We start from the raw sequence: 13,877 nt of genomic DNA on the forward strand, positions 1-13,877 counted from the left end.
GCAAAGCACAGAGGAATTTGGGACATGACAGCAATGGGAGCAGGAAGATGGCAACCATGGGAAGGGGCAGTACAACCTAACAAGAGGTGCCCCGAAGAAGGGGGTTTCTGAGGAAGCAAGAGCAAACAAGCATTCTATTAACATGCTGAGTGTATACAAAAATCTGTTTGCAGCAGAACGAGTCCTGAAAGAAAAAGGAAGGGTAGAGGCAAGGAGGAGGATGAGGCAACACCGCTGGTAACACACGATAAAGCCAGGAGATGGATCAGACTTGGGGGCTTGCCTCACTTGTGGGGTCCATGGGGAAGAAGAAGGCAATGGTTCAAATGGCCCAGTCTCCAGCACTCTACTTACAACACATTTTATTTTGGTCTAAGAATAGACTAAGGGTGCTGTATAGCATTTAGCTTGGACTCAGATTTTGTGGGGGCTTTGTTATGGCAAGGATTAAAATGTGGAATATATGAATTCACTCACAGGTCATATAAGTAATCATTTGGGGCCTTTCTACTGATTCCTAACACCTCCAATGTAATCTCTTCTTCACTTATGAAAAGCACTGAGTGCTACACCATTTCCAATCTTAACTCTTCCGAACTCTACTACTTATGGTTTGAGGAATTTAAAGTGATGGAGTTGCCAAGAACTACTTGCTATAAATCTTTCACATCTATCTAAATTCTATTTGATACACCCTTGCATTATGGGGAGGGGTGTCTGTGTGTGCAAATACATACATAGAATGTTTTGGTTGTCGTTTTCATTTTTTTGTTGGAGAGGAAAAAGAAAGGAAGAGTAAAAGGGAGACACAATTACTGAGCCACCATCAAGAGCACGAGGATTCCAGAGTATAAATCTTATAATCTCTTATAAGAGAAACACCTTACAGAAGAATCCTCTGGAAGGGCTACCTTACCTTGTCATGGACTGTCATGCAGCTAGCTGCATCCTTCTGAAGGATTTCTGTTACCCCATTGGAAAGCCTTTCATACTTCAATTTGGGCTCCTCTTCACTCTCTTCTTCCTGCACAAAGAGCCGAGAAAATGACAGCCATCACAGATTCATTTGAAATAGTCAGACTCAAAACACATTTCTTATGGGGAACCCAGAGAGGGCTTCCTCCATGACTGTCAATAACTACAACTACAGCTCAAGGTTAAGATCGTCATGTTTCATTTTTCCTACTGGGTGTATCAGCTGCTACAACTTCACCAGCAGAATACATTCAAAGGTTGAAAACAGAAGGGTACGTTCTTACTGCTGACAGAATTCAACTTTGGTATATTAGAATAAATACAAAACTATCTGACCACATAAGCCAATAAAAGATGTGAGGGCAAAATACTTCTCAGTTTGACCTCATGGGCATAAAACACTCCCAGCAGGGAGAAAGGAATACATAAAACTCCAAAGACATGGATTTTGTATTTCAAGACTATAAATATTTTTGTCAGATTTCAGAATATTTCATTTTAGTTAGAAAACAACATAATTATAAAATCAAAGAAAGGAAATTGGAAATTTTATATACAACAAAATGTATTTGTACCTTCAGATAAAAATATTTTAATATTTACTTTCCAAAACTGATAATCCATGATCATTTGTGTTTGTTAGAAAATGTATTTACTTTCATTTGAATAAATCTAATGCATAAAAATTTCTTTTTCTTAAGTGCTCCACATCACTTGGCATCAGGGAAATACAAATCAAAACCACAATGAGATACCACCTCACACCAGTCAGAAAGGCTAAAATTAACAAGTCAGGAAGTGACACATGTTGGAGAGGATGTGGAGAAAGGGGAACCCTCCTACACTGCTGGTAGGAATGCAAGCTGGTACAGCCACTCTGGAAAACAGCATGGAGGTTCCTCAAAAAGTTGAAAATAGAGCTATCCTACGGCCCAGTAATTGCACTACTGGGTGTTTACCCTAAAGATACAAATTTAGTGATCTGAAGGGGCATGTGCACCTGAATGTTTATAGCAGCAATGTCCACAATAGCCAGACTGTGAAAAGAACCTAGATGTCCACCACAGAAGAATGGATAAGGAAGATGTGGTACAATTCCACAGTAATGGAATACTCTACAGCCATCAAAAGAAACGAAGTCTTGCCACTTGCAACGACAAGTGGAACTAGAGGGTATTATGCTGAGTGAAATAACTCAATCAGAGAAAGACAATTATCATATGATCTCCCTGATATGAGGAATTTGAGAGGCAAAGTGGGGGACTTGAGGGGTAGGGAAGGAAAAAATGAAACAAGATGGGATTGGGAGGGAGACAAACCATAAGAGACTCTTAACCTCACAAAACAAACTGAGGGTTGCCGGGGGGAGGAGGGTAGTGAGAAGGTGGTTGGGTTATGGACATGGGGGAGGGTATGTCCTATGGTGAGTGCTGTGAAGTGTGTAAGCCTGACAATTCACAGACCTGTACCCCTGGGGCTAATAATACATTATATGTTAATAAGAAAAAATTAAAAAAAAAAGAAGGAAAAATACTTGAAAAAATATTCTTTTTCTTAAATGTATTTAAATTTTTTAATCATTTGTATGCATTATTACTAACTTTGTATGTTCAACCTCACTGCTGATACAGCATACCTTATGATATCCCTAATCCTCACAGTTACGGAGTAAAATTAGGAACCTATATTGACTATGATGGTTCTGAATTAAATCAAGGATAATTATAAAAATTATTACAATGACTCAGAAAAAGATGTTATTTTACTGTATCAATATGTGAAAAGAAACCATAAAATGTGCATGCACCTTCAACTGTGACAGGATAAAGCAGGCAAAAATAAAAGTTCACACACATAATCTACTCACTGACATTCTCTTAAAAAGTAATTGTATATGTGGCGCCTGGGTTCCTTAGTTGGTTAGACGGGCTGCAATCAGCTCAGGTCATGATTCTAGGGTTCTGGGATTGAACCCTGCACTGGGCTCGCTGCTCAGCAGAGAGCCTGCTTCTCTCTCTTTCTCTCTGCCTGTCGCTCTGCTTACTTGTGCTCTCTATCTCTCTGTCAAGTAAATAAATAAAATCTTAAAAACAAAAATTGTGTAGTCTTCATTTCCCAGCTAACATTAAAGTAGTATGGGGCACACCAATACTCCCACCCAGAAAAACCAGAAAGCTTTAACAAAATACATAGCAACAGTCAAAGGCATCAGTGAAAGGGCTGCTGAAGCCACTACCTGAGCTAGAAGGACCAAGACTCCAAGGTGGTGGAGAAACCGGAGAAAGCAAGGGGAGGTGAGCTGCCAAGCGCCAGCCATTCTTCCTGGAGGTATTTACTAATTTGGAGTGTAGGACAAGAGGCTGAGAATCCAAGCTCTGCCTTGGAAGATGGCCATTGCTGAGGGTAGGAAAAGCAGCAAACCTTCTGGTACTCATAGGGCTCAAGTAACAAAACTGGAAGCTTGAGGGGCTAAGATCCCAGTGGAGGAGAGAGGCATACAAGTAAGCTTGCTACACACTACTTCTCCCCATAAGACAACCGCCAATTTCAAAACCAACATGAGACAAGAGGGTAAAAAGCTAAACAGAAAGCCTCAAAAATGCAAACCAGCTGCCTTGGTGTGCTGAGAAGATAAGAAACAGATTGCAGGAATTACCAACAAATGAAGTCCTGATAAATACCACAAGCTAATTGGAACTCCTGGTCCCAACGGGACACACAAAAAAGTGCTTACCAAAACTTCAATCTGTCTCAGACTCAGTTCAACCCCTGACTAGATTAAGGTATGTATGTATCCCCCAACCTACCTGTCCAAAGGACAGGGTGACTCCTGAGAGAAAGAAAACTTTTTGGAATATAAAAACTACTCGGGCCTCTACTATTTTCATTTATGTTACTGGGAATAAAAAATTATAAAATCAATTAAAAAAAATCACCAGATATGCCACAGGACAGGACCAAGTAACTAAAAGTCAAGGAGGAAAAAAAGACCATAAAAACAGACCCATGGGTGATCTGGAGTTAGCAAAAGGGGCTTTAATATGACTATGATTCATCTGTTCAAAAAAAAAAAAAAAGAAGAAGACAGATGAAAGGATAGCAGTTTTCAACAGGGAATTGTAATCTGTTAAAAAGATTCAAATGGAAATTTTAAAAGTGAGAAATGTCACTGAAACTAAGAACGCAACAGATGGCTTAGCAGAAGACAGGATTAGTGAAGTGTAAAACAGGTCAAAAAATATCCAAAGGGAAGCCAGAGTAGAAAAAACGGATGAAAAATACAGAATAGGAGATATGTGGAATACAGGGAAAAGGGCTAACATTTTTAGTTAAAGTCCCAGAAAAATAAGAAAAATGGCAGGGGGAAAAGCAGAAATAACATTTAAAGAGGTTAACAACTGAGAATTTCCTAAAACTGACAGACATCAAGGCAGGAATTCAAGAAGCTTTGTAATCCCATGCAAGATAAATACGAAGAAAGTAACACCTAGGTACATCACAGTAAAAATAAGTGAAAGAAAAACGACTTGTAGAGTAGTTAAATGCTGGGCCTGGTGAAGATTATGACTGACAGGACACACCAGGCAGAGATGCAAACTCAAATGTCAAGAGAAATCTTTGCCTCTGGGGCACAGAACTGTATCATCTCATGGAAAGGAGGATATTCAAACATCATGAAAAAGACTTAATATCAGATCCCACCACTCTCTTGACTTTAGAAAAACAAACACTGGAGAGTTAAATGTAATCATTCCATTTTAAAGATTTTTAGTACAATGATGACCAGAAATTTTAACTTTACCAAGACACATACACAAAGCCAAAATTAAAACTGTTATGAATGGCCTAAAGTTAAGGACTTGTACAACACACTACCCAATCGCCTATGAAAATGAGGCTACACATCACAACAGGAAATGAGGCTACAAAAGCCTTCACAATTTCTATGCCTACAAATAACTATGAACTGTGTGATCAATAGGAAATGTTTAAAAATATATTTAGCGGGCGCCTGGGTGGCTCAGTGGGTTAAAGCCTCTGCCTTCGGCTCAGGTCACGATCTCAGGGTCCTGGGATCGAGCCCCACATCGGGCTCTCTGCTCAGCAGGGAGTCTGCTTCCTCCTCTCTCTCTGCCTGCCTCTCTGCCTACTTGTGATCTCTGTCTGTCAAATAAATAATTAAATAAAATCTTTAAAAAATATTTAGCAGATGCGTTAGTTATCTATTGCTGCATAACATATTATGCCAAAGTTTGCTGATTTAAAACAATAAATGTATTATTTTTGTTTTATTTATTCATATTTATATAAATTTATTTTATTTATTCATATTTATATAAATTATTTCTTCATATTTATATAAATAAATATAAATAAATAATATTTATTCATATTAAATATGAATTTAATAGTTCTGTGGGTAAGCAATACAGGACTGGCTTAGGTGGGTGGTTCGGACTTAAGGTCTCTCACAGGGTTGCAGGCAAGATGTCTGCTGAGGCTGCAGCCATCTGAACACGTGACTGGGGTTAGGGTATCTGCTTCCACAATGGCTCACTCAAATGTGGCCAAGCTGGTGCTGCATGTTGGCAAGGGGCTTCAGTTCCTCACTTCACTGACCTGTCTGGGTTGCTAGAGTGTCCGCAGGACATGGAAAATGAAGTCCCCTGAAGTGAGTGATCCAAAAGCAAGCAAAGTTGAATATGACGTAGCCTAAGAGGTCACACTTCTGCAATATTCTACTGATCATACAGGTCAGCCACGATTGAGTGTGGGAGAGGGGGTCACAAGAGCAGGGGTAATAGGTGAAGATCACTAGGGGTCACTGTGCAGGCTAGCTACAAAAGTAATAAAATTAAGAGCAATAAAGATGGTTTGAAACATCAGTAGGGGCACCTGAGTGGCTCAGTTGGTTAAGCATGCGCCTTCAGCTCAGATTATGATCCCAGGGCCCAGGGATCAAGCCTCACATCAGGCTCCCTGCTCAGTGGTGGGGGTCTGCTTCTCCCTTTCCACCCCACCGCTACTCAGGCTTTTGCGCTTCCTCTCTCTCAAATAAATAAAATCTTTGAATAAAATCAATATTCCGTGCCTTTTATGAGCTGTCAAATTTATTTCCCCAGTATATACCAGCTATCAGTTGTTTATTTAGTAAGAGTATTAAAAATCAAACTTTCCAAGAATAACTTTAAAAACAGTGACAGAAGGGAGTATAATAGGCATGGTTATCTAAAAGACCTATACTACTTGGGGTATCTGGGTGGCTCAGTTGGTTAAGCATCTGATTCTTGAGCTCAGCTCAGGTCTTGATCTCAGAGTTGTGAGTTCGAGCCCCACATCGGGCTCTACATTAAAACAAACAAACAAACAACCACCCACCTATATTTCTTTAAAAAGATAACTGACGATAACCAACCCCAGAAGCCATCGTATGTCAAAACTGACTTGTTAAAATAGCTAATTAATTACATCTAAAAAAACCTCCAAAAAGGAAAATTACAAAAAGCAACAAATAAACTCTTCTACTTATGTACCTACAAGCAACAAATAGAAATCCTTACAAAGTTAACATTAAATGTGGCAAAGATGACGTGTGCCTTCTGAAGTAAATGTGTTAAATACAAACTGAATCCTGAATGCTGGTCTTTATAATAAGATGCCACATGTTGCTCGAGTCTGGACATCAAATGTGCATCCAATGTGAAAAGTTAATTCTAGCCTCTTGACTGTTTTGCATAAAAGCACTCATCCACAGACCATTAGATAAAGTTACTGTAAATAAGGTTTGCCTGTCTTATTTATAAGTGAAAACCAAATAATTTCTCTCACATAAATATACAAAAATAAATACTTTCGCAACACAGCTCACTGAAGCATTCGTGCTAGGCTTCAAAACCCATAAATAAAATGAAAACTCTGATATTACGCAGTTGATGTAGCATTTTATGCCTTTCTGACAGGTATCTTTTATGTTAAGTTAAAAAGCAGGCTAAAGGTGAATTTTTAAGGCTTTTTTTTTTTCTGCTTGCTGTAAACAAAGAAAATGGAAAATGATTCAAAAATACAATTCATGGAAGCTATTCCACTGCCGCAGACTATATATCACATTTTAAATAATTTTTTTCAAACCAAGCAGATTCAATATAGTTTCACCTTTAAAAAAATTAAGCAGAAAGAAAGGTTTTTGTGCAGTTTTAATTTCTATGGAAAACAACCCAGTGTTAATAAAAGGCAATCAATAATTTTTGTTAAATTTTAATAATCTTGCAAAGCTACAAATAAAACCATCAACAGTCTGAGTTGAGATGACAGTTAACTGCGTTTCTATGACAACCTAGTGGAATAGTACAAGTCCTGACTTGCAGCTAAGCGAAGATATGAACAGAGTGACATTTACCCATACAAGAAAAATTTGCAGCTTTCCTTTAAAAGGAATCAATTCTTCAACTAACATGGATTTTCACTAAGTGTAAGGTACTTTTAATTAAAGACAAGTCCTTTAAACCATCCTATGTAGGATTCTAAAACACTACCTGAAAATAAATTTTGTATCACAGTCATTCCTACAGGGCTTGTACTTAAAAGCAAAAAAATTATTTTTGTGGATAACAGATGAGGGCAATTAAAGATTTCTGCCTGAAAAACTATTTAGTAATTTGTTACTAACACTGTAGGGTCAATTTTCATGGCAGAAGTCCTATCACCTAAGTCAGATGTGCACACCCAAAAGAATATTGCACTTTTCACCTAATAATTTAAAATTCATGTACAAGAAAAACTTTTTTGGTGTTTATAACCAATTTTTCAACCTCTTTTAACTTTCTCCACATCTTTCACACACCAGTACATTTTATATACCAATGTTACAGTCCAGAGGAGGATCTGAATTTTACTTTTAAAAAATATGTGTCATATGTATATATTCAGGGAGTTAAATGGAAAGATCATTACACTTTTTTATTGTTACTCTTAATATGGAAGTTAGAATTTTATTTCTGGATACTATTTCTTTATTAAAATGCACTGGGTTTTTTTTGTTATTGCTGTTGTTGTTCTGTTTCTTTCCCCCCCCAAAATAAAATACCAGAAAAACTGAAAAGGAGGGGTGAACTATCTTATAAGATCCGAGTAAAGCCAGTGGAAAATATGATCACGTGAGCACTCCCTGACAAATTACAACCTTTCTCTACCAAGATGGCCTCCAGCTTCACCTATGAGAAAGACCTCAGCTGAACATTCAGAAATTATGATAAGATGAGTGGTTTACTGGGCCTCATGTCACCATCGCATCTGACAAGGAGCAAATCCAAAGCCAGATACAATAGGAACACTATAAACATTAAAAAAAAAAAAAAAAAAAGTAATTGTTTAAAAAAAAAATGCAGTCTGAACTTCCAGGGTAAAAAACTGAGTGTTAATAAAAAGCAAAAGAATCATCAACCATGGGTATGAAGGTATAAAAGAAAAGCCAAAACATTCTCTATAGAATTCTAATTCGCTTAAGGGGAACTGAAATATTCAAAACTGGTAGACTCCCTTGTGAGTTTGATACTAAAAAAACCTACTGAAATCTAGTTTCAGAATATCTGAATTACAGAAATTCCATATTTGAAAAAATTTTCATTCTTTACAAATAATTCACTTTTGATTTTGTTGCTGTTATTATTTGTTGTTTGGGATATAGCATGACATGGAACTTGATCTCACTACCCTGAGATCATGACCGGAGCCAGAATCAAGAGTTGAACACTTGACTGACTAAGCCACCAAGCACCCCCAAATAATTCACTTTGAAAGAAGTCCCATGACATACTGAAATCTTTTGTAATCACTATTCAATAGAGAAGACACAGGGAGAAGAGAAAAAAAAAAAGTTGAGTCAAATACAAATAAAAATTTTTTTAAAAGCACAATTCAAACTATACCGTAAGTCAATCAAAACACGTAATTTAAATCTCAAAAACATGACTAACAAATTTTTAAGAAACAGACTTATTCTATTGACTACAACAAGGGTATTATCAACAAAGTCAAGAACTATACATTTTATTGTGTTAAGTACATGTATTTGAAACTACAATGTTATCAGTAAACATATATGGATATGCATGCACATTACAGGACATCCCCAAATACGTCATGTCAATCTTGAACTTTACACTAAAGAATAAAAGAGATCTATGGTGAGAAAAACCTGCATAAAGTCCCTGATGAACATATGAACATAAGATTCACAACTAATCAAGGACTAATGATTCCAATTAGCCCTGTTTTGCTTACCACCCCCGCTCAAATGAATGCTACCTCCTTAAAAGGGCAAATGCAACCATTAATTATTGTAGGCTAGAGTTCTTTTTTTTTTTTTTTTTTTTTTTTTTTTTAAAGATTTTATTTATTTATTTGAGAGAGAGACAGTGAGAGAGAGAGCATGAGCGAGGAGAAGGTCAGAGGGAGAAGCAGACTCTCCATGCAGCTGGGAGCCCGATGTGGGACTCGATCCCGGGACTCCGGGATCATGACCTGAGCCGAAGGCAGTCGTCCAACCAACTGAGCCACCCAGGCATCCCGAGGCTAGAGTTCTTTTACAGAAAATAATTTTCTTCACACAAAAAGATGGCTGGTAGGAAAGACAGCTTTATATATCCTTCCAAAATGTCAAAACATATCAAGAAAACTACATAAATAAGTGAAAGAGTAACTTCTGGTTTCCATTAATAACACAAGGTATTATAGCTGCCTCAATGACCAAACTTTTTAAGAAAGTGACATGGAGATAATGGAATTCATCCACAATAAAACAACTGTGGTCAAAGCTCCCAGGATGCCTTTCCATCAGACTGGTGACAGATAAGCAATTACATTCTTATATGAATGCAAATAATGTTAAATTTTGACTTTCAAGCAATACTGCTATTACAGAAAACATATTAACCAAAGAAAGCAGCTGAAATTAGAGCTGATAAATATAATCTAGATGACATGGGTCCACTTTTTCATACAGATAATTTACAATGAGTCTATTCATATCTATATATTTAATTTTTTAAAAAGAACTTACTTATTTATTTCTCAGAGAGAGAGAGATTACAAGTAGGCAGAGGGTCAGGCAGAGAGAGAGGGGGAAACAGGCTCCCCGCTGAGCAGAGAGCCTGATGCGGGGCTTGATGCCAGCACCCTGAGATCATGACCTGAGCTGAAGGCAGAGGCTTAACCCATTGAGCCACCCAGGTGCCCCTAATTTAATTTAATTTAATTTTAGAGAGAGAGGAAACGAGAGAGGAAGAGAGAGGGAGAGCAAGAATCTTATTAAACAGGCTCCACACCCAGAGCGGAACCTGACATAGGACTCGATCTCATAACCCTAAGATCAAGACCTGAGCTAAAACCAAGAGTCAGATGCTTAACTGAGCCACCTAGGCACCACCATATCCATATATTTCTAAAAGCATAAAATACATATGGTTAAATAAGGGGTTCTCAAACCAAGGGTAATTTTATCCCCATAACACATTTATTTGGCAATGCCTAGAGACATTTTTGTTGTCATGACTGAGTGGAAGGAGAAGATGCTGTTGGCATCACGTAAGTACAGGCCAGAGAGGATGCTAAACATCCTACAATACACAGGGTTATCTTCCAAAACAAAAATTATCCTGAGAAAAATGGCAACAGTCCCAAGATTAAGATGCTGGGTTAAATAAATTTCATAAGATTAAATGTTCTAAGGACATTAAAATCTGTTTTCAAAGACCTTTAATAACAAAGGGAAGTATCGAACAAGCTTCTGTTGGTGGGGGGAAATCAGAAGGATAAGCAGCAAAATAGTGACCTTCCTAAACCTCAGTTTCTTCATCTGTCCACTCGGGGAAAGAGCACGACCCACATCATAGGGTTGCTGCAGCCATTACAGAAAATAACAAATAATCAGTACTGCGAGTTATTGCCAATATTTTCTATACTTTCAAAGGTAAACATGTATTACATTTATTATAGAAATAAATGCTGTTTTTGAAGCCATTGTTCAATCTTCTAAAGTCTACCTACTGAACTAAGATTCTTATCTTTTAAAGCTGCTTTCCTTACCATAACACTTTTGAGTAGAAGAGTGAGAAAAAGTTGAACCTCTAATAATTGAAGAGCTCTACTTAAGATTCACAGGCTATGCAGTCTTCATAAACCCTGGTCTCTCCTCTGCCCTATAGCATCAGAATTTCATGTTCAATTCAAGGCGGAAAAAAATAAGGTGAAAGTTCCCATGCCCTGAGCCACATACCATAAACAGGATCAACTCCCATCATTTATTTTATATTGGGAAAGCGATAAGAATATATAGAGGAGGGGGGGGGACGGAAAAAGCAAATAAGCTTTTCATTTCCTTCCAGCCATATGGAATAACCTCACCAATCTTCAAGGTATGCCATTCAGGTGGACAATTTCCGCCACTAAAGCCAACATAACCCTCTTTTCCTTTCTTCCCAATATCCCCTGGTGATCACAAGATCCTGAGAAGCAGGGTTTATGCCTTTTCATTGTTCTGAACTTCACCTAACAAAACTGTGGGTACCTAATAAAGACCAGTGAAAACAAAAGTACGCGATACCAACAGACTGAGTTTAGTAAGAAGCTTTTCTAAGACATTCTCATTTGGATTTCCACACAGGAAAATCCAAATCATAAGCTATCAGCCAAAAGGAACTGCAGAGATCACCTAAACTACGTGTTATTTTATAGACACAGTGGGGGGTGGGGTGGAAGGAGCCTGGGAGCTGGAGGCACTAAATAGAGGGAAGAGAGTAGCTCTTCCAAAACAGCAGAAATCAGAATTATGAATGTGCAGAAAATAAGCTCTACCTCCTAATTACAAGAGCTGATAGAGACCTTACAAACTCAATTTTCATGAACAACTTACATTTATAATTTATATGTTTATTTATAAACATATAATTTATAATTTATATGGACAAGAAAGATGCTCCAGTCCCTGAGATTATTTTACATTTTAGAGGAGATTAAATATTTCTCAAACATCTTTCAATTGCACACTCCATATTCCAGATGCAAAGAAGCACCCGGCTGGTCCCCCCACCGAAGTCACTGACGGCGTCCCAAAACTTTCCACTAAGAAAAAAATAAAGATGAAAACCTAAAGTAGCAGTAACAATTAAGACAAAGTGTTAACAAGAATCAAGGAGAGACTAATACATTCAAGCATACATTCAAGTAATGGGAGTTCATGACACCCCTTGATTTGCTTCACGCAAATACAATCTGAACAAAAGTCAAAAGCTGCTTTTGCCCACCCACCAACCCTCCCGTGCCCGTGACCCAGAGCCTGTCCTACTCGACCAGATGCCCAACTCAACCACATGTCCCTTAGGGACTGTCTTCTCCAGAAGGAGGGAACTTTCTGCAACTCTTCCCACTATTTCCTGATGCCGGCACTTTCGGCCCCAGCCTCCATCTGTCCACACCCTCCTCCTACTGGCAGAGACCAAAAGCCACTGACATGTGACAGGGCATTACTGATGGTCTGACAGTCCCAGCAGTTAAGTACTGTAGGACCAAGAGAACACTGGTTGCAGGAAGGGGGGCAGTGCGGGGAAACAGAGAACACTCAGAAAGGTCAAAGGAAGAATGCAACAGTAAACCAGAAAGTAGAATCATTAATAAGCTCAAGGGCTAGCACTTTTTAAAGACAAATAACATAAGGTAACCACAGAATACACTGAGAAAATAAGTCATCCCAGTACTGCCCATCTCCTGCAGAAGGAGATCTGGCCTAGACTGTTTCTGCGCGTTCTATTAAAAACCCTCAAACAGAAAGTCCCTAAGCTATTTAAACTGCCCTATAATAGGGAAATAATAAAAACCTCCCAGTTCATTTTGAAAAGGTGGTAGGGGTGCCTGCGTGGCTCTGTTGGTTAAAGGGCGGACTCTTCATTTCCCCACAGGTCGTGAGACTGAGCCCTACATTGTGCTCTGTGCTCAGCGGAGTCTTGAGTCTCTCCCCACTCCTGTCCCTCTCCCCATCTGCACACACACGCTCTCTCAAATTAAAAAAAAAAAAAAAAAAAAAAAAAATCTTAAAAAAAAAAAAAAAAGTGGCATAACCCTGACACGAAAATTCCCAAACATCAAAAAGGAGGAAAAAACAGTTCAGTCACATCAGGTCAGAACTTAAATGTAAAAAATTCTAAACAGAACATCATAAATTAAAGTCCCGCATGTATTAATAGAAAACTTCTAAGATCAAATATCACAGAAATGCAAAGACTATTCAGTCTGATCCATAAGAAATGTGACTTCATCATTTGAGAGGCCAAAGAAAAACAGAAGAACCAAAATGGCAGATACTAAAAGAGCATTTATAAAGTTCAACCCTCATTTCCGCTATTTCCGATTCTTTAAACAACAAAAAACTTCCAGTAAGTAAAAAGGTTTCTTTCTTGAAAAGCTCAGTTGAACATTTGAAATCAAAAGCCAACATGACACTTAACAATGAAGAGAAACAAGAGGAAACTCATTGGTGTCTATTATCGATTTATTTTTCAAAACTAATTTAGGGCACCTGGGTGGCTTAGTTGTTAGGCGTCTGCCTTCAGCTCAGGTCATGATCCTGACCCTCCTGATCCCGCTTCTCCCTCTCCCAACTTCCCCTGCTTGTGTTCCTGCTCTTGCTGTCTCTCTGTCAAATAAATAAAATCTTAAACAAACAAACAAAAAACCAAAAACTGATTTGGAAGTTTTAGTCAAGGTAAAAGACAAGACAATGGAAAACAATGTATCATTGTTGAGGGTCTTAATTAAAGATGACAGGACTACAGGGAAAGAATAAAACTTAAGGTTTGTGATGATTAATCTTGTGTCAACCTGACTGGGCCATGGAATGCCCAGATATTTGT

General features: G+C 38.1%; 1 protein-coding gene across 5 annotated transcripts in view; it reads right to left on the reverse strand.

Moving 5' to 3' along the window:
* The window catches only part of VPS41 (VPS41 subunit of HOPS complex), a 347,998-nt gene that overhangs the window by 137,626 nt on the left and 196,495 nt on the right, over positions 1-13,877 (reverse strand). For all 5 annotated transcript variants that reach the window (XM_059170547.1, XM_059170546.1, XM_059170545.1 and 2 more), the window contains exon 3: positions 917-1,024. In XM_059170547.1, coding sequence (XP_059026530.1) covers positions 917-934 — 18 coding nt within the window. In that variant the 5' untranslated portion in view covers positions 935-1,024. The remainder of the gene's footprint in view (positions 1-916; positions 1,025-13,877) is intronic.

This window comes from Mustela lutreola, chromosome 4, assembly GCF_030435805.1.
Source record: "Mustela lutreola isolate mMusLut2 chromosome 4, mMusLut2.pri, whole genome shotgun sequence".
In the NCBI taxonomy this organism is placed as follows: Eukaryota; Metazoa; Chordata; class Mammalia; order Carnivora; family Mustelidae; genus Mustela; species Mustela lutreola.